Source organism: Xiphophorus hellerii, chromosome 6, assembly GCF_003331165.1.
Source record: "Xiphophorus hellerii strain 12219 chromosome 6, Xiphophorus_hellerii-4.1, whole genome shotgun sequence".
Classification (NCBI taxonomy): domain Eukaryota; kingdom Metazoa; phylum Chordata; class Actinopteri; order Cyprinodontiformes; family Poeciliidae; genus Xiphophorus; species Xiphophorus hellerii.
The window spans coordinates 10,552,495-10,574,490 of record NC_045677.1 but is presented as its reverse complement, the minus strand read 5'-3'; the positions used below and the strand labels follow the sequence as shown (position 1 = coordinate 10,574,490).

General features: G+C 38.1%; 1 protein-coding gene across 1 annotated transcript in view; it reads right to left on the bottom strand.

The window, feature by feature from the left end:
- Nucleotides 1–21,996, bottom strand: part of LOC116721254 (microtubule-associated protein 4-like) — an 81,937-nt gene that overhangs the window by 8,150 nt on the left and 51,791 nt on the right. The window contains exons 7-14 of the mRNA XM_032564870.1: nucleotides 13,186–13,520; nucleotides 12,457–12,645; nucleotides 11,101–11,215; nucleotides 10,700–10,759; nucleotides 10,294–10,550; nucleotides 5,691–5,750; nucleotides 1,133–1,225; nucleotides 37–118 (exon numbers count right to left, since the gene is read on the bottom strand). Of these exons, the coding sequence (XP_032420761.1) occupies nucleotides 37–118; nucleotides 1,133–1,225; nucleotides 5,691–5,750; nucleotides 10,294–10,550; nucleotides 10,700–10,759; nucleotides 11,101–11,215; nucleotides 12,457–12,645; nucleotides 13,186–13,520 (1,191 nt within the window). The remainder of the gene's footprint in view (nucleotides 1–36; nucleotides 119–1,132; nucleotides 1,226–5,690; nucleotides 5,751–10,293; nucleotides 10,551–10,699; nucleotides 10,760–11,100; nucleotides 11,216–12,456; nucleotides 12,646–13,185; nucleotides 13,521–21,996) is intronic.

Genomic DNA, 21,996 nt, shown 5'->3' with positions numbered 1-21,996 from the left:
TAAAGGGAGGAAAAACAGAAGAGTTTAAAGTTGAACCTGGCTTATGTTTGATGTTGTCCTTGGAGCCACATTTCGAGGTCACCTTGCTCAGGTCAACCTTCTTATTCAAGATTTGCACCTGGAGGAGAACACAAATCAAAATGCTGCCCATTAAATCACCAGATCCAGTGCAGAACGTAGCACTCAGCTTTACAGCAAAACCCATGTACCTTTCGAGGTGTCAGCATCATGCTTTTACTGTATGTATGCAAAATGCAGGAGAATACCATTCAGCTTAAATTTCATAGTGAAACATTTTGAACATACTATATTTGTCATGTTCTTTTTTTGTTTTTATATATCTCACAAAAGTGTCTATCATGATGCATTTGCTGCTTTTTAATTATGGTACTGTAGGAAATGTGGGCCTCCCGTGGGATTTGGATTTATTTTAGACACTCAGATTTCTTTTTCAGGCATCAAATGATCACAACATGCACACATTTATATAAATCAACGTAAAATGGAACACAATATGTGCAGGTAGATAGTCTAACAAAGGGAAAATTAGCCTTGCTAAATCTTTAGACTGACTTGGTACATAAATCCTCGCTATATATTAATACAATAAAACCTTTGGTGTTTTATTCACAAGCCTTAGCTGGCAAAGCTGTTGTTGAGAGCAGCCAAGAGATGCAATGGGATAGTGCAGCAGGTGTTTAAAGCAGATGGGAAGAACAACCGGAGGGGTGGACGCTCAAAAGTAAAATCAATCAAAAGTGCAAACAGTGGGGGCCACTGATGTGCTAATTACAATGCTTCAATTCCAGGCTACTTTGAAGATGATCAGTTTCATTTAAATGTTTGATATAGAAGAAAGCGGCTTTATAGCTGAACTCAATTTCCTCCTCACTCTGATGGATACTCCAATAGTTTCTAGATCAGACCCAATCAGCGAAGATCGACGGATCCAGAATGTCCATTCTGCATCAGAGTGAATGGATCTCTTTGAAACATTTGGCTTTAAAGCAAGCTGTGAGGGCTGTGCATAATATGTATATAAAAGAGAGATATATAAAGGAGGTATATAAAGGAGAGATGCAAATGCGTCCAACCGATCCAGAGTCTTGCCCTTGGCTCCAGCAGTACTTACATTGCCACCTCCAGGGACATGTTTGATATTGTCCTTGGAGCCACAGCGGGAGGTGACGTGGCTGAAGTCCAGCTTTTTGTGCACTATCTGAACCTAAAGACAGGCAGGCGGACACACACACAAAAGCGACAGATAGAAAGAGAGAAAGGAAGAGAAAAGAAGAGAAAAAAAAGGAGAGGAAAAAGAAAGAAAGAAGCAGCAGAAAAGAGCAGATCAGCTGGCGGCTTTAGATGGCCAAAAACAGAGTAGACTTGTACTAAAACTATGGAAGAGATTCTGTTATTCAGTTGCTTTGCTGTTAGCTCAGTGGTTCTTGAAAGCATTGTTAATTGCACATTTTAGGGAATGCTTCTTTAAAGGGGGGTGCGTTCTGACAGAATAACAAGAGTGCTTCCATAAAATGCATTAGCTACATTAAAACAGCACAGAAAATGAGACGGAGCACATGCAGCAAAAACAAAGAATCAGTGATTTTATAATTGGTGCTTCTCAAAACAAAAGAAACAGAAAGTGACAGACGAGGCTGCTAACTTTCAAAACTTTATAATGTAGCTTGTGCCCATGATTCTTTTTAAACAACCTGCTGCTATGCACATTTGTTTGGCTGAGAAGTTTGCATTATGGGAAGAAAAAAAAACCCTGAGACAATAGGCTGACCTCCAAAGCAAACCTGTCCTTCACCTTCAAGGTGAAACATGATGAACATTTAATGAATACGGTGATTTTTGATTTTGTATTCTGCTTACTCTCACTGCTCCCCCTACCCAATCTACTGCTGCACACTGCTGATCAGATGGCTGAAAGAAGACTCCTACACTTTTGTTACACTTACAAGAAAGACAAATTCAAACACACACACACACCCACACACACAAAAACAGACTCTGTTGGGCATATTTGTAAAGCAGCTGAATGCTGGATGACTAACAAACAGGTAGCCCAACTAATAAAGTAGCTAAAATGATCTGAAACACATGTTGCTCAACAGAAAAAAACCAAACAAAAAAACTAGATAAAACTGCTATTGGTCTTTTATTAATCCATGTCAAGATAAAAATAGAAATACAATATATTTAACTGTGATATTCAATACGTTACAGTAGGAAAGTGCTAAGTTTGATGCTTTTAGGTAAAAGCTTTTAAATTATGTTATATATTTTACATTTGTGTGTAAGCACAGCAAAACTACTATATTTTTACACATGGAAAAAGGGAATATCTCATCTGAAAATTCAAAGTCGTCTGAAATGAGATGAGAAGAAATACTCCAAAGCTTGGAGGTGTTTCTGGTTCAATCAAGAATAATGAAACATGGATATGATGCTGCTTGATAAACACATGATCAAAATGTTCAAAAGGTTTTATTTAATAAATCCTAATCTTAAGAAAATTACTTCTTAACTACAAATTATTTATTGCGCTGTAAAAATGGAGTAAATTTAGCTCCAAATTGCAAAATTTTTTGATGTTGGCAAGAAGAAGCACGTCATCTTCAGTAGTAATAAAAGTATATTATGACAGAAGAAACACTTTTTTTGTTGTGCACCGAGGTGACTCAAGTGTAGGCAATGAATTAGAGTTAAAGGAGACACTTTATTAATAGTATTGACTAAAGACGTTTGAGAATAAAGCCAAGCAAGGTGGCAGAAATGAATCACATGGATCTCTACTACGTATTCGACATAAAGATAAACATTTCATTTGTTGCCTCTGTGCCTGTAGTGTGAAATAAAAACGCCCAGCAGCAGACGTAAGGCGGGTTCCTCCAATCTCTTTGTGTCTAAGTCTCCTTCGCTTGGATAAAACACAACATGATGACGCAGGTGGAACAGGCGATGGATGACTCACTAAGCACAGCCAGCACATATACACTAATCACGTGAGCATACACACACAGGAGCAGCTGGGGATAAACACCTTCTCCCGCTGTGTTTTTTTCTCGTTTATGTTGCACTAAAAAAAATATAAAAAATAATCAATTCCAAGCAGACAAATCAAGTTGCTGTGGTGTTACGCTTCATTTTTAATCCTTAATGTTTATGAGCAGTCGTAAACTAAAACTGCAACTTTCAATCATATAAACTGCAATAAGATAATATTCTACAGCATTTCCGCCATTAAAGAAAGCCAAAGCCTGTTTAAAATGGTAAATGGACTGAACTTTTACAGCGGTTTTCCAGTCATACTGACTGCTATAAGTGATTTACACAAGAGCCACATTCGCACTCAAAAACACAATGATACAAGATACACAGATTAGCAGGCAGCTTAGTGCCTTGCCCAAGCAGGGACAAATGTGAAAGTAGGAATTGATCCCACAACCTTCAATTGCAAGACACCTGAACCCACAGTCACCTTATTCGTTCGTTTCATGCGGTAAAACGAGTCAAAACTTTAAATATGATGATGTGAAAAACTAAATTCTTGGACAGAGATTATGGTACCTGCTAAGTTCTTTGTGTCTTGAATATTGTTTTCACATTTTGTGATGTCAAAACCACATATTTCAATGTTGTTTAGGGATTTTCTCTGACAGGCCAAAATAAAGTAATGTATAAGAAGTGGAAGAAAAGTGATGCATGGTTTGAAAAGGTTTCAAAACATAAAACCACAAAAAACATAAAAAAATTGAGGTGTGCGTTCGTATTCAGCCTCTCCTGATCTGATAGCCATAATTACAATCAAATCTCTTCAGAAATCAAGTACTTAGTAAACAAAGTCCAACTGTGCGTAATTTCAGTATAAGTCCAGATGTTTTGAGAGAGGCTCTTTTGTCAGAGTTTGATGTTTGTTAGAGAAAATCAGTGAATAAGCAGCGTTAGTGAGACAAAGTAAAGTCAAGCTGAGGAGACGTTTAAAATCAGGGCTAGGCTATGAAACAACAAGAAATGAACATCCACCTAAGTCATCCACAGAGCAGCTCTGTTGTAGCTCTGGGACAGGAGCAGAGATTGTTAATGATTCAGGTCAAAGCACAGTTCAACTCTAAATCACATTAATTTCCTGTGGTAAAACCGGAGAACTAATTTTCACTCATGCTGTCTAATCTGACTGAGCTTGGGCTATTCTGCAAGTCTATAGACGTGCAAGGCTTGTACAGACATACTAATTGCTGCTGTAATTGCTGCAAAAGATGATTTTAGAAAGTATGAAAGTGGGTGGGAGGGTTGGTTGAATTCGTTAAAAAAAACAAAAAACACTTATGATTATTATTGTAAAAAAATATGCTAAACCCAATTATTCTTTCTTGTCGTTATTGTGCACTGCTCTGTGTTGGCCTGTCACATAAAATCCAAGTAAAATAGATTTGTGCCAGTAAATGTAAAAAGTCCACAAAAAACAACCCAGAATTCACATTGTTTATTTCTTAGGCGTTTTTTTTTTTTGCCTTGAAAGTTGATAGCTGTCTTCACTGTCACTGTAATTGGGAGATGAAAGAAATGGTTCAGAAAAAACACAGACATACAATAAGGGAAGCAAAGCCACTGTCTCAGATTTTCAGCTCGACATGCTGGCAGATGTCCTTTAGCCTGCTAATCAAAAGTGTAATTTTGAAACATTTTTTATTCTTAGGATTGATGCGCACAAGTGCACAGAAAATGGAGGAAAAAACAGAGATATTTATCCATGGCTGCACTTAAATCAGGCGTCGCTGGAGGCAAAGCCGGAGACAACAGAAGAGCAGAGAAAACATCTTGAACGACTCCATTTTATACAAGATGTCACATCAAACAATGTGGGTCACTTGGTACGTCCTGCAGACAGTGTGAGTGGATGCAGATGTGTGAAAAATGGAATTAGTTGACTTAGATGTGTGGCATTGGTTGTGGTGCAATGAAATCAACAATATGTTAAAGATAATAAAATAATGCAAAAGAAACATGATTTAAAAAAGAACCTTTTTGCTTACATTTTATTTAAAAAATTTGTATCAAGAATTACTTCTACCTTTGTCGGTAGAAAATGTTTTATTAACTTTACAACTAACTCTTCGTAGCAGCTTTTTGCATGTTTTCACTAGCATTCTGATGATTTATCTTTGGAGGTAAACTCCATGTCTTCGAGTTTAGAATGCTTCCTTGCCATCACCCTAATCTTTAGTTCTCTCCACAAATTTTTCATCAGATTCCAGTCTGGACTCTGGGCCCAAATCATAAATACTACTTCGACTTATAGAAATCAAGTTGATAAAATACAAGATGACTTTAGAGTCTGCAAAGGGGATTGATTAGTTTCGGTATATTTCACTTCTTAAAAGTAATCAAAATAAAGCTCCACACTGTCCGACACAAACACAAGACAGCAGAATGTGTTACTATTATGAAAACTACCACTTTTACTACTAAGTTCAGATTTTTTTCATCCATTCCTGGAGTATATAACTCTAATAACGAACAGTGGAAATAGCACAAACATAAAACAAAACGTAGCTTGTAATGTTTTTATGAACATCAAGTCGTGGTGTGTGTTCAGTGGATGTAGATAGGATGATTGGCATTTTATGGAGAATGCAGGTAGGTGGGAGAATGCAGTGGTGTGTGAGGTGGCAGAGACTCACTCTGGCCTTGGCGGTGGGGGTGGCGGGGTCGGCTGTCTTGTTGTTCGGGGTGGAGGAGACCTGGGGAGACAACCAGGCCCCTAGTCAATAAAAACCTCCAACCAACCACACGCCAAAGCACAACGATGTGGAGGAGCAAAAGTCCGCATGGGGCCATGAGGTGGATCAAAAGGAGAGCAGCTGGATAAATCCGGTGTGTGTGTGTGTGTGTGTGTGTGGGTTGTTACAGCCAATGAACATCAAGGAGTGGGTGGGAGGAAACACAACATGAATCAAGTATATCTAGTCCACAGACTGAACCTCTGGATGTATGAAACATTTTAAACAAACACAGTCTGTGTAAATGGATCAGGGAAGATATTTAAATGGTAAGAAACTGAAGCAGATGGAGCGCCTTCAAAATGATAGCAATGAAAAAACAGAAGATTAGTTCAGATTTATTGAAACTGAATCATATACAGTGGTAAGCAACAATTACAGTGCCTTGCTGAAGTATTCATATAATTTGGACTTTTTCAGGTCTTTTTTTTAGTCTGTGTTTTATTAAGATTTTAATGGGATTTTATGTGACAGAACAACAGAATTTAGCACATACTGTGGTAAGAGTATATATTCAACCCTCCCGTCTCAATAACTGTCACTGTAAATATGCTATATTTGCTGTATTTAATATCTCTGCATTTTTTGGGGGGGGTGATATTTCATGACTGCAGGTTTTGTCATCCTTATCTAATTCTGCTGAATCGAATGGAGAGTGTCTGGGACAGAAACGTCACGTTTTCCTGTTGTGTGTTCAGTTTTTAGTTTAATTAGCCTCTAGTTTTTTTTCTTAGCTTAACCTTGGATTTATCTCCCAATACTTCTAACCAGATTCTGTGTGCCATAAACTCATCTTTAAATTTCTTTACAAGCTGTCATGGCGTGTTTCTTGATGCTTATAAACCTTGCAGGCCTTCATAAACGAGCTGGCTGTAACTTACACACAAGGGGACTGAAAACAGGTGGATATACTGGATTTTATTAAAGGGTATCTGATTTAAGGAGGCTGAATACAAACTGCATGCAACACCTTTCTGATTTTTATCCTTAAACAAATCAAAATCCTCACCTTTTTGTTACAATTTGTATTTATTTATGAGTTTGTGTTGCTATGTCACCTAAAATCCCAATAAATAAGCTAGGATGGAAGTTTCAGGTTATAATGTGACAAAATGTGAAAAAATTGAAATGTGTGTGAATATTTCTTCCAAGGCGGTATAAACAGCTGCACAGAAGAGCATGAGACCAGCCAAAGAATGAGGCGACATCCCAACAATGGTCTGCAATTTAGCAAATACACCACCACCAGTCCCATTCCAAAGTATTGAGATAAAAAAAAACAACTAAATCTCAGATGGACGGTAATTAGAACAAACAAAAACAAGAACAACAAGGAAACACTTGGTGTATACACCGTTTTTGTAAGCGTGATTCAGGGCAGTGGTTAATTTTGGAAGGTGACAAATAGCATGTCTGACAAAAAAAATAAGATAACAGAGGATTCACCCCCAGGGCTCCTGTAAAAATACACACATCTGCCTGAAAATCCGAGGCCAATACAGTTTAAAGAAATGTATCTAACATTACATTGGTCACCTGATAATTGTGGGGAAAACAAGAGGTCATAGTGAAGATGAAAAGGAGTGACGCCAAAAGAGATGTGCGCCTGCTGTTCTCTTAGATAAATTCAGTGCAGATGGCGTCTCTGTGGGTCTGCGGAGGATTTGACAGATGTGAGCAGGTTTGTGAACCCTGCTCCATCCAGCCACAGACTGCAGCATCCTGGCCTGCAGCTCCACAGCACGACCAGGCAAAAGAAGGTTAATGACGCATGAACTGATCTGACAGAGAGCTCTGCACCTTTTAAGGAGAACAGAAGGACAACATTTGCTCCTGTGCTGTTAGATAACAAGAAACTGCCTCACAGGGGGTAGATATGCTTTAACTACAAAAGAGCTGAAATGAGCTTTCACTATCCTCAGGAAAAGTAAAGGCATAAATATATACACAGTATAATGAAAGGATAAAGAACTGCATAATTTAATGAAGTGCAAAAACATATGAAGAGACATCTGTAAGAATACAACAATGATTTTGTACTAACTAAAACAAAACAGTTCAACACTTTGAATAGTAGATGTTGTAAGTCTTCCATGCCTGAATATGAAACATTAGAAGAAATTCATTTTTGCTTTTACCTCCAATGAAAGAACAGCAAGATAGCAGACAATTGAGTTAAGAATATATTTGAGTTTGATGTATCTCATTAATAGCTAAAGATCAGTTTTCTGGTGATGGCAGGAGACATCAATCATCATTGTCATCACCTAGAACTGTACAATACTATGTAGTAAAAGCAAAAAAAAAAAAAAAAAGCCCCTAAAATCCTTAATTTTGCATGATAAAAACATTTTTTTAGAAATATTGGGCCTTTGGCTGATACATTTCTGACATCAGTCAATAACTCAAACAGACCACAGTTTTATCTTGTGAGATAACATTCTTTAATCTAAAAATGTATTTCTGCATTACTGGAAGTCATTGCCCATCCCAAAACACAGAACTCAAAGTAGTGAAGCTCAGACACTACGGTCTGTGCAGTTAGGGCAGTGATCCTAAACATAAAAACTGGTTTAGACTGGGCAGATTAAAATCAGGCCTGTGGGATGGCCGAAATCTTAAACTCATTGTTCATGGGTTATATGCAAACAAACTAACTTTAATAATATCCACCAATTCTAACATGGTGAGTGATGAAAAATGAATTAGAATAATGCCATAACCTTTTGTTTGCCTGAAACTTCTTGAGGGAAATTTATACCTTTTATAAGATCATTGAAATTGTACCATTCCACTCTGAAAAAAGAACGCTTCAAATGCATTATTAAAAGTTTAGTCTTAGTACGTCATGCATTGCCACAACCAGTGACTGTAAACCTTTGAAGTGTAGCCAAAAAGACCCGGTTCTGTGACAGAAAACTTGGAGAACATGGACAAACGACGATGAGCTGCACTGACAGAATATCACCAGGCGAGGCAAGCAGATAAGGGGATCATGTCCATGATTCAAAGTGACACAATTCTCTCCCCAAGACAAGCAGTCACAAACACCAAAGAGACAGAGACAGACAACCCAGTCAGGGCACTGACACATGACAAAAATTTGACGTGCAGGCAAAGTGTTTGGCATGGAACGAATCCTGCTTAGTCTTCATTTGAGCATTTAAACATGTGCATGTTTAAATGTTTTCCCAGGTGTCTGTCCATGTATAGACTCTCACAGGGAGGGAGAAACATAGTGGATCAAAGAATTAGACACCGATGAACACCGATAATGGAGCATGTTGAATGGAGCTGACAGACAGAGGAAGCCAGCAGAAAGATGAAGGAATAAAAGGGCGGCGGATGACCGATGCCGGGAAAGAGAAAGATGTTATCAGAGAGATTTATAGCTCCTTATCTCCTCATTATGAGAACAATTATAATCATGGAACCTGTTTCAGAAAGCCCCGTTTGAAAAATGATTCTCAAAAGAAAATAATCCCAATCCATTTCTGAAATTACGCCACCACTTAATTAAACTGTAAGGTATAATGGTAATTACTTTTTTAAAAAGTCCACTAACTCAAGGATCACACGATTTATGTGATTTGGTTTTCAATGAAAGAGTGACTTTTTAAAATTTTATTTATTTGAACATCTTATGTGTTCCACTGTCACGACTATGGCTGAGTTTCCTTTATAAGTGCCAAAGCTTCTTTTATTGTGATGTAAATATTCCACACTATAGAGCAACAGATACAAGCAGAGGCGTATGAAATTTAATTAAACGATCCTCCAAAGAAAAGTCTGACCAGCTATGCTGATTAGCACCAGCTAATTGATGTTACTTTAAGACCAGAACACAGTGGTGGTCAAAGGGTGGCATTAAACAGCAGCCCTTATTATTTTCTCAGCCATACGATCCGCAACGCCTGGACTCGGTTCTGTATTCAAGCTTTGCAGCTCATTACGAAAACATTTCACTCCAGCTTTTACTGTGTGTGCCTGTGTGTGTGGGTGTGTGTGTGTGTGGCCTTTGTATCAGTTCTAGAAGTTTATATAATAGTGTTTCTTAAATATACATCCATTTTCACTGTGTGTCAGAAGCATAATTTGCATAATTTAGTGCAGTTGTGAAGATTTATCTGCCTCACTTGCAATACTTCTGTCCCTCTTCCAGCTTGGTTTGTCGTTCCAGTTGTCTTATTAAAGTTCTTTAATTATTACTATTTAGGCACATATGTCTAGTCATATATAGAAGCTGCTTTTTATAGCCATTTCCTGATCGAAGAAGATCAACACACATCCACGTAATTGTAATATTACTGCAATATGTAGAAACAGCAGAAAAAGCCTTTTGGAATACAAACCATGTTATTATAATGTAGCACCTGCCTGCTATTTGAATTACAAACTACCAGCTTGTTTGTTCTGCCTTTCAGGAATCCTGACAGGAACATCTCTGTTCTGAATTATTTATTAACCTCTCTCAGGTGCAGACCCCCTTTTTTGTTCCCCTTACCTTCCCGCCTCCCAGCTGGTACTTGATGTTGTCGATGGATCCAATCTTGGAGCGCACATTCTTCAGATCTGGCGTCGGAGCATTGATGGGTCGAGGGGTTCGGGGAGGGCGAGGCGCCGCTGGTTTCTTCTCTAGAGGGGTCTGCTTGGGCACCGGGGGTTTCGTGATGACGCGGCGGCGATGGGTGGCGGCACCTTCACCGTTGGTGGAGGCAGATGGGGTAGCCGGAGTGGCTGTGGATGCGGGGCGAGGACGCGCTGGAGGGGACAAGAGAATTACCTTTTAACGACTGTGAAATAGGAAATATAGAATGGGGGAATTATCACATTCCGTCTCAACTATGCTATTTAACATCTTACTATAGCTCTTACTATTGTAACCAAAAATAAAACTTTACTTTTCTTACTTGTAGTTTTGGGTTTCTTGGCCTCCCCCGTCTTGTTCTCATTCTTGTCACTTTTGCTAGCTGAGAAGAGGGGTGGAAAAAAAAGATGGCAGTTTGACGCAAACGTGTCCCTGACTGATTCGCAGCTTCCTTTCTTAGAAAGGTGAGATTCTGTTTGTGATGTGCAGATAAAAATATGAGTGCGGTGTCTAGGAAAGGTTGCACTTGAATCTAAAGTGCAACATGTGATAGCAATGCGGTGAGCTTTTTGCCTGAGGGGTGCCAGTGTGACTCATTGCTCCAGTTACAGTTGGAGGTTTTCTTAGAGTGACTCTCAGAGACAACAATGTTTTTATAAAGTAATTGTGTGGAAGGAAGTATAGAAACTCTAGATGTCTTGTCAGAGATGACACTGTGTATACCTGTGGTTTTATTCGCAGCTGCTGCAGAGGTGCCGTTCTTACTGGGGGCCTGCCGAGGAGTGGGCGTGGCCTTTGGTACGGGTGGGCGTTTCTCTGTGCCGCCATTTTCTGGAGTCTGAAATTCAAAGCAGGCAGTCGAGGCTGGGCCACTTCACTCAGGTCGTTTACCAAACACGCGAACCCACAGGATTCACTTATTGCCTGCAGTTGATTAACAGTAGAAACTATGTGCAGATTTGGTATTATTTATCAGTTTAAATTGTTTGCCACCAAGTCATTTGTTGCATTGAGCATAAAGCACAGATAAAACCATGTTTAGTAAGAGAGAAAGGAGATTTTCAATAATGGGACCCCACAGAGACATTTATATATCTAAGCAAGGGGCTGAATCGCACAGACAGCCAAGCACACAAAAGCACAGCAGTGACCACGCTCTTACCTTCAGAAGTCACATTCTCTTTCTCCATTAAAAAGTTTAATTTTGTGCTTAAGAACCTTTAAGCCATTTATACTCCTGAGTAGAGCAGTTTGTCATACAAAAACAAACTTCAACACCGTTAAACTCAAATTTCTCCAAAATGCCACTCGCCAACACATTTTTAAACAACACTGACTGTTATTACAAAAGATCAGAAGTCAAATGCAACAAGCAGAGGTAGGAGTTTTAATCTACAGTAAGGGCTTTGTGAATTAGCTCTACTGTTGAGGATTTTTTCTATCTCAGTTAAACATGATAAAGACTCGCCATGGTTTTTGCATAATTTCCTACTGAGGCGCTGAGTATCAGTGGCCTTTAAGCTTCCATGCACAGCGTCCTCTGAGGATGTTAATCCTTTTGTGTGACAGTATGAACATGAATGTATATTTCTGCCTCTTTGGTACGAATGCTTCCTTTCACTGCTGTGTGCACACAGGGCTATAAAATTCTAATCAGGCAGCAATGAGTAAAACAAAGGATGAAAGTTAATAAAAGGTTAAGGCACACACCTGAAATTCATGAAGAAAAGCAGGTGGGATGAGGCTTTAATATTATGAGATTTGAAATGAGATTTGGGACAGAGGGATGGTCCATGATGTCTGACGTCCCACAGGAAAAGAAGCACTTTTAAAGTTTTATTAGACGGGAGATTTTGTGTGAGTAAAAAATAAACACCTTTTATGAGCTTCTTCAAGCAGAAGTGAAATGTCCTGATTATAAAGTTTTTACAAAGTTTGAGTGGACACTGCATGGCTGGTTACTGAGACGTTTTACTATTCCTCTATGCCAAAGTTTACCATGTTGATCAGTTTCTCATCATGAAGGTTTTATTGATTCGCCGTATCATTTCATATATGACACAAAGGATTTGAACTCACCTTGGCAGCCTTGGTCGAGCCTGTGGTTGGCTGACGTTTTGCAGCGGTGGGTGTGGTCGCCTTGGGCACAGGGCTTTTTTTATTGGCTGCAGTGGGGGACGGGCGTTTGGCAGAGTTGGCCACATCATTGGTGGAAAGGGTGGATGGACGCGATTTGGCTGAGTTTTGTTTGGTTGGACCCACATCAGGCTGGGTTATGAATGCAAATGGGGGGAAAAAAAAGGCAGAGTAGCAAAAAATAAATAAATAAAACCCAAAAGGGAAGGGAAGGGAAAAATAAATAAAGGAGGGCAAAGAGAGGGGGGGATGCAGCGGTGAAATTTCAGCAGCAACAGAAATATGGCAGCATAGCCAGAGTTCATATGGCAACCGTAAAGAAAAAAAAAAAAAAGATTATAAAAGATCAACCAGAAACCCACCTTGTGTAGGTGATGAGCAGTAAATTATAAAAGCACCAAATAAAAGAACTGAGCAACCGCCAGAGAGCAGATGATATGGAAAGTGGCCTGAGGTGTGACTCACACGCACTACAGCACATCCAGAAAACACCCACATTCAATATCTGCATGATCAAAGATTACTTTGGAGTGGTAAGAGCATTTCTGTTACCACTGGATCAGCTGCCACCTTGACTGATGTGAGTTTGTGAGCAGGGCGTGAGTAGGCGTGTGTGTGCGTGCGTGTGTGTGTGTGAAGGGCACTTTGGGTTGGTGTGTTACAGACGCTCACCTTGCTCTTGCTGTCGGCGCTTGGCATGGTTTTGCTGCCGTTGCCTGTGGGAGACTTGGCTGGGCCTTTTCCTCCCTTCTCTTCCTTCTTCTCAGCCAGCTTCTTATCCTCCTCCTTCTTTTCATCCTTGTTGGTCTTCTCCGGCTTGTCCACCTTCTCCGGCTTCTCGCTAGCCTTGTCGTTCAGCTTCTCCATCTTTTCCTCACTTTTGAGGATCATCTCTGGCTTCTGGTTCTTGTCAGTGTTGTTTTCCTTCTTGTCCAAGTTGTTGATCCTGTCCGTCTTGCTGGAGATGATGTCCATCTTCTCCTGCTTCTCCTTGTTGTCAGATTTCACTGCCAAGGAAAGAGTTTTGTGGTCAAAGTTGGGCTAATTTTAATTTAATAAAGTAAGCTTCGAGAAAATAGCTGATAATACCAAATACATTGAGTACATGCGGTTTAGCTGGTAAAATGCCAAGTTTTTGAGAGAGATTTCAGAAAATGTGAATAACCTAATTTAAAATATATCTTGTAAAATGTAAATAAAAAACAGATCTGGTATAGACTAAATTGGGTTAAATAAAACTTAAGCTAACCTTTACCCCTTTACATCTTCTTGCTAAAGCCATTGTTACCAAACAGTTACTTTTGTATTACATTATAAACATGTCCACATTTTGGACAGTTCTGACCCGAAACATTAAGCAGCATGCTAGAAACCAGAAGTCAACAGTAACAAAACTAGACATTTTACCACAAAAATGCCTAAAGCTTTAACATCCATTGTATATTTTTTGTTCCTTTATCCTGGTAGATTCTCTGGAAATTAATATGCAAGTTGTAGAATATAAATTATTTCAGGTTAATGAGATTAGGTACAATTTATTGAATTGAATTGAATTAAACAAAGAAATTAATAATTTAAGTTGAAAACTTCAAGTGTAAAACTTGTAATATGTGAACATTTTCTCTAATCTGCAAATAAGGGCAGATATATTATCTATTGTTTAGGAAATGCATTTAAAATCGTGGTCATATTTCAAAGAAATCTGATATTTATGTGACACAAACGGGCCTGTGTTTGGCTTATAAACAAAAGGCTTCGAGCTGAAGGCTGAGTTGATTAGTTTGCGAGTTTTGCTGCTGCTTAAAATACTTCATTTCTAATGGTTGAGAGGATAAAAACGAGGGTGACATTTTACAACGTCCTAAAATAGCTCACTAAAGAATTGATTAGAAAAGAGACATGTAAGACAAGTAAAAAGATGATTGAAATGGGTGCATTCACATGCTAATTCTGTAATTACAAGAGCACCGATCATGTGGCACTGGCAGGTTTTGACAGCAGCGGCTACAGATAACTGCAAAGACAGGTAGTGAGGATTTTTTTGGACTGTGCCAGAAAAAGCAGCAAAGTCTGGCAAGGGGTGTCTTGAACTCATTAGTCTTGCTCTGATCTGGAGGAAATTAATGCATGTTTTGTGGAATAAATGGATGCAGGTTTCCATCAGTACAGCTAGGATCACAAAAGCTTAGCACACATTCTCACTGTTTGACCGTTAAGAGCACCGATTACAGAAGAAGAAAAGTTTAACATTCACTGTGTTATTAAAGATACATGTTCACGTATGTCAAATTCAAAGCTAAAAATGAAATTATGTTAATTTGTCCATCACAATTTTAGTTTTTCTCAAATGAAAAAGGCGCTTTAAGCATAAATTTAGTTTGACACATTTAAGCTTCTGATTATTTAGAAACACATTTTAAATCCAGTTCAATCGAAATGAAAACATTCCTAATTTAAATTTCCTTGATACAGTCAATAATATCACAGAATAAATATCCATGTTCTAGAAATGAATCCACTCGAACGTGTTTCATTCTGACTTGAGTAAAGATGTATTATCTCTAACTTATTTTAAATATACCCTAATGACTTTAGTGACATGGTTATGCAGTTTTTTCTCGCTTTCTTTAAAGCTCACATTTGCACATACGTATGTTCACACTCAAAAAAAACCACAAAAAAACTCAAACACTTCAAGCATCTAATAACTGAAAGCCTGAATAAATTCCTTCACTAAACAAAAACACATTTGCCTCACGGTTCTGATAAGTGAAACATCTTTCACCGACAGAAAAGTATCACATCGCAGCACTTGCTGGTTTCATCTGCACTTCTGTTATTTATAGATTTGAACATCCAAGTGGAAGATTCTATGTAGGTCGTGGCAGCAGATGATTCTGGGTCTGCTCGGTAAACAGGACAACCCATTTAGTCTAATGCACGGCCTTATGTAAGCGCGCACAATGGTGACAGGCTGTCTCCTCAAAATCCATGTCAGCGCGGTCATCCCCAGTCCTGACAGTAGACGGTGTGGGAGGCACAGAGGTTTAGCATCTCTGCTCACTTCAGGATTTCAAATGCTAGCCTTTTTCTGCCAAAAAAATTTATTTTAATTCAAACTGCGAACAACACATTGCATTTGAAATATTCTCCAAAAAGATCTATTTTAAACTCTTTCTAACCTCAAAGTTGTAGAAATTAAATCTTCTCTCCAACTGTGAAAAGTTGTAGAGAAGAAACAGTTGAATGAAAGGAGTCACGCTTATACAGTTAAATATTGGAGAGTCTCTGATAAAGCTCAACTCCTGATACTTGTCAATCACAGTCCAGCTAAGGAATGTGGCTGTATTTTATACATTTATATTTTTTAAAAATTATTTTTTTTCTTTTTATTAAGGATGAAAAGCCTTAATAACCCTTAATAATAACGTGGGAGCAAAAGAAAGCAATTTGGACAATTGTAAAAAGTAATTACTGCTGTTGATAAATCACAAATTAATTATGATTGTGTTTTTTCTGGTTCAATTTTTCTAGCGACTGTCAAGCCTTAACACTGTGCTACAATCCTATAGAATCAAGAAATCTTCAAAAGAACCCATCTAACGACATTAAGTAGATTAAAAGATCTCAAAATGCAACACATAAAGCTTGGATCTAAAGAAATTCAGGAGCACATGAGAAACAAGGTCACCGGTACCATCAGTCACAAAGTCACCAACATTTCATTAAGTATGCACCAATAACTCGTCACAAAACAAACCAGAACAACATGCAGAGCACAGCAGGCCTCACTTAGCTTCATGTTTCAACATCAGATAGATAGATAGATAGCATTTATTGTCATTGAACAGAATTCAACGAAATTTCCATTGCAGCTCCCGTGCAAAAGGTCAAATATATACAGTAAAAATAAGCAAACACACAATAATAATAATAACAATATATACAACTAAATTAAATTAACTAAAGGCACTCAACCATCCAAAGAAGTAGCAGCAGGTCCAATTATGGCAAAGTACAGAAAGAGAACGGAGGAAAACGGCTTCCATGGGAGGATCCAATGCAAAAACTACTGATGACCTGAAACGAGGCAAAGTTCCATCCCATATTTCCCAAGAAGCATCTTAATGATGATAACAAATGGAGACTGGAAATCTGCTCTCCATTAAAAAAATACTTAAAATCAATGTCCAGCAATAATTTATGGCATTAAGCTCAAGTGGACCTGGGCTGAACAGCAAGATCCGAACAATGCCGGCAATGCACCCCAAAGGCCTTAACAATTTAAAATTACATTTCTGGAGTGAGCTTCACTCCAGACACACAAAATCTTACCAAGTATTTTTGTTTTGTTTCAAGCACAAATGTGTACATTAATTTACATACAGACATAATTAATTAATTTTTAATTTATAATAAGACAAAACAGGGGAAAAAGATAAGACTAAACATAATTACAAGTAACCTATCAGCAAGATATAAAAGTTTGTTTTAAGTCTAAGAGTTGTCTAAGTTTGGACTTCAATATGATTCAAAAACTGTAAACTTAAACAGCTGGTATGGCTGAATTAAAATAATGATGATTAGTAATAATGTGAAAAAATTTCTCCAAAGCAATGTAAAAGATTCAATCGTTGTCGGGATGAGTCGCACAAAATATTGCTTTTCTGAAAATTATCAGTTCAGTTTGACTAAATTAATAAAGTCTTCATTTGGGAACTCTTGATTTTTCAAATTTGATGACCTGAAATGTTTAAGTGCGACATAAAGAAACAACAGGAGAAACCTGAAACGGGAGAAATATATATAGATTTTTTCGGAGCACTGTAGAAAGCATGCAGATAGACAATTTGGTCCTTGTCATTTTCCAATAAACTCTACTCATACTTATTGGTACAGGAGCAGAGTTTAAAAATATCTGGTTAGAGAGATGAGAAGAAACAAAAAAAGGAAGGAGCAAAGTGATAATCAAAAGGAGAAAGACTCAGTCACAATGTTTACATAAGTATGATGGTTAAAGACAGACAGCTGGGAGAGAAAGGGTTAGAAAAGCACCAGCGCTCTTTGAGGCAGCCAACATGTCTGTTACCTAACCGAGAGTGGACAGGCCAAGCCACGGCATGCGGCGTCCCCTCATCTCCATCTGAACTCAACCGTCTGCATCATTCCTGCTTTTCTCTCCTTTCTTTGATTCGTCTTCATTTGCTGCGGTCTTCTTCACGACTACCTGATAGCACATGCAGCCTGTTGCTTGCTGCCATTACTTGACATACACTTATTGTGTTATTCTGACCTGTGCCTTCATGCTTGCTCAGTCTGTGAGCAAACATGGCTGTGTTCAATCTGAGGAAAGAAAAGAAACTGTGCAGCCGTTGTCTGGCGATGGAAAAGCAAATGCCACACGTTTGGTGTTCAGTTAAAGCCATTTCAAATCTGCATAAGTGACCTGCCTCTTCATCTTCCCCTGTAGCTGTAATGAAGCCAATTCCAACATGGCAACGTTAAGCTTAGTGCGATGAAAACTCATAACTTGCTCCTACTCTTTCCTAAACCCTCTCTGCAGCGTAGTCTCATGAATTTTAATGATCAGGACTCCCTGCAGTGTTTTGGTGTCTAACAAAGGAAATATGCATGATTAGAATCCATTTTCTTTAGAGAAAAGCAAAGAAAAATAAGAAGAGATTTCAAAGACATAATGGAACAGCCAGAGCCCTCCGACCCCCACGGCCCGCTTTCATTTCTAGAGCTCCTTCTGTGATCCAAGCACATTGTATCCAGGTCTGTGAAACCAGAAATCAGCAAAGGGACGTCTAGAACATCCTCTCTGGTGACTGTCAAAGACAATGACATGTCAGGCAACAAAAACAAATTCCAGCAAATTACCACCGCCAAACAGATTTGTAGCAACTACTGTCTTTTCTGAGCTCATTGGCTACGTTTCCTCCTTGACACTGTGTTCAAAAACGTCTCATAAATCATGATCTGGTCTTACCCGATAATGTGCAAAGCATTGTTCTGATATGTGATAAAAAAAAAAACAACTAACACTAACTTAGATCAATTGAAATCTTAAAATCAAACCCGTAAATCTCACATTGTGTTATAAATATATTATGTATGGGTAACGTACTGACAATCAGAGTTACAATGCTATATCTGTTCTGAATATATATGCAGTCTGCTTAATTTGCACAAGCTGTCCTCAAAATTTTAGCCTGTAAAGCAGAGGTTGGAATATCAAAGCTTCAGATTAGCAAACTGGTGATTTGTTGCTTGTAAAATTGTAAGTTTTAGTGCTGTGCCACTGCACCCAACAACATCAGCCTAGTGACTCATCCGGCATTGAACTGCAGACTGAAAAACTGCAGACTAAAACGTACAGCTGCCGGCAATCAGCTGCAGCTGCTGATGGAATAACTGTTTGTGGTGGAGAGAGCAAAATATATAGAGAGGACTTCAAATTAACTCGCAGTCTGGCCGATTTAGGCTGTAAGATACGTTTGGTTGTTCTAAAAAAATTATGCTGAATTTGTAAAAATTTTGCTTTTTATTTGTAAAAAGTATAAATATCCTTCCACTTCACAAATACATTGAAATTTGTCATAATGTGACGGAATGTAAAAAAATTCAAGGTCTCTAAATAGTTCGAAAAGCTGCTGTATTTGTACATCCTGTGGGGGGTGAGTATGTCATTACTGAAATAACACCTGCTAATTGAATAAGTATCAGCGTCACTGTTCAAAATCTGAATTTTTATGTTAGATTTGCTTCTCCCTGAAATCCAAAATATAACTTTAAAAAAAAAATGTTAATTGTATATTATCAACAAATAAGATTTATTTACAGCAACTTTGACAGCAGATCAGTTTTCAAAGTCTAGACTTTATCGCAAGAAACATAAAAGGTGAAAAACCTTTGAAGCTTTTGCAGGAAACATTCTGTATTGTGGCACATGAAGTCAATGGCAATGTGTTAAAACAAGTTGACCGTAACTCGATTCATCGATAGCTCTTTTGTTGTATGTGGGACGAACTACGCCTGCAGTTTTGCTCACAAAATGCAATAAGAGCTGCAGAAATTGAGCTCTTATCTTCAAAAAGAAAGCGGTGGCATGCCGAAAAGCAAGGCCAGATTCTGTACAATAAGTGCATGGTGCAGCTGCTGGGTTTGTTAACCATAGAGAATAGTGAGAGAATCCCAGACAAGACTTCACTCTGAAAAGTGTTTCGCTTTGCATTTAAGCTAATGATCAGAGCATTAAATGCGTCCTTTCTAAATAAATAAAATGATTGGTGTTTATGACTGTTTTTTTCTGAGGAAATAAAGGGGGTGGAAACATGCCGTATGCCCCTCCTGTTGGCCTGTTTTTGGCTCCGATGCTACACCTGGAGCAGTTCACCTTCACTCTCCTCCAACTGCACAATAACAAGCTGCAGACGGTCACAAGCAACGAGCTATAACTTTGTGCCCTCAGATTGTTTTCGTCTGGATTTTCCATCTGCCCTCATTTTATAAGAAACATAAGACCAAAGATAGATACATGGTTTATCAATCACACAGTGTAGCTGAGAAAATGAGGATATGAACGACTGCGTCAGAAGTGGTTCTAGCATGAATGCTGCTCAGGGAAAGCTCCTCCTTTTGCATAAGTTAATGTAAAACAAAACCAACCAGAAGACGTAAAGCACAATTCTACAACAGGTTCAGGTTTCTGCATCACAAAGTCTTGACCCTTCAACACAGGAGCCAGATTGTGTCAAAAGTGGGGAGCAAATTTTTAAAAATGTAGAACCTCAATAACACCCCAGACTCCTGTTTGGTAGCCACCATGCCATTAACCCCCAGCACCAAACCCCCCCCCCCCCCAAAAAAAAACAAAACAAAAAAAAAAACACACAAAAACCAAACAAACAATTATAAACAATGTGTCTGATGTATGGTCATATTCAGTCAATTAGAACATAAACTTGCTGGAAGAATAAAATCATCATAAGTAACAGAAATAAATGCTTGAAAACATCAACAAAATATGTATATATATTTATATATATACATCCAGTATATATACAGTACAGACCAAAAGTTTGGACACACCTTCTCATTGAATTCAATGAGAAGGTGTGTCCAAACATTTGGTCTGTACTGTATATATATAAGATATATTGCAATCTATTAAATATGGCTATATAATGAGAAATGAATATGAAAAATGACTTGTCTGAAAGACACCCTGGTGCTCTGATTGATACCAAAACGCAACGCATCCTGAAACCCAATCAAAATTCGAGAAAACATCTCAGTGGTGAAGTGGAGGCTAATCCTGTGCTAGAAAGGTATTACCTCTGTCTGCCACTCTTATTTGTTTCTTTTTTGTATACATACCTTTTGTATGTGTGTATTAGTTTGTTACTTTCTTTTGGTGATGAATGATCTTAGAGTACGGACGTGATGTTTACTCTGTGTATCTATGTAGGCGTTTGCCTTTAAAAATCTGTAAGTTTCACGTCAGTGAACGCTGCTCACCTACGCACAGATACACACGCGCGCACACGAGAGTGCCTACACAAACGCAGACAGACACAATGCTAGAAATAGCTGCTCTATATTTGAATGAGTACAGTCAGAGTCAATGTCTAATCAATGTCTCCGCTTTCCTGGTGGCTGTAGACTGAAAAGCAGAACACCGTGCTCTGGATGATTTCATGAGACCGAAGATACAAAAATAAACAATGGAAATGAAAATAGCACATTTCGTTTTTAAATGAAGAAAACTGATGCATGTTACTAGATTTATAATATTAAAGATGCAAATCTCAGTCTTTTAATTTCAACATTAGCTTTAACAAAATTTTCCAGCCATCACCAGAGAGTATTAAAATATAATTAACTTATTGTTTGACAATTCTCAAATTAAATGAAATACAGCAATGTTACGAGTCCTAAGGAAAACCAGCATTCCCACTGATTTAACTTGTTAAGATCCTGTCAGGAAAGAAAATATTAATAGTAGGGTTTTAATTTTCTATGTCTTTATGGAAATGATTGTTTACTTAACCCTGTCTGGTAAAACGTTAGGGGTAGATTAACTTGATTTAAACTAAGTGCTGTTGTGTCAAAGGAGGAAAGCATCTTTGAGCCAGATAAGCTTTGAGACATTACATCCACTAATATAATCATTTTCTTCTAATTACCCATTTTGCTTCTCTGATTCAATTTTTTTTCATGATTGTTAAAAAGGCTACACCAATCTGCAAAACATCACAAATTAAAACTACTTATCTCTTGTTATGAAAGTCAGATTACTTGTTTGAATTCAGATTTCCCATTCATACAACAAAAAAAACTCCATTTGCTGTTTTACATTCAGTGTAATGGCCTTCACAGAACAGTCTGTACTTTTGATTTAGGGAAACAACAGAAACAAATCTTCATCTTCCTGCTTTTAATTTTTTAACATTTTATTGTGTGAATTTTACGTTTGAT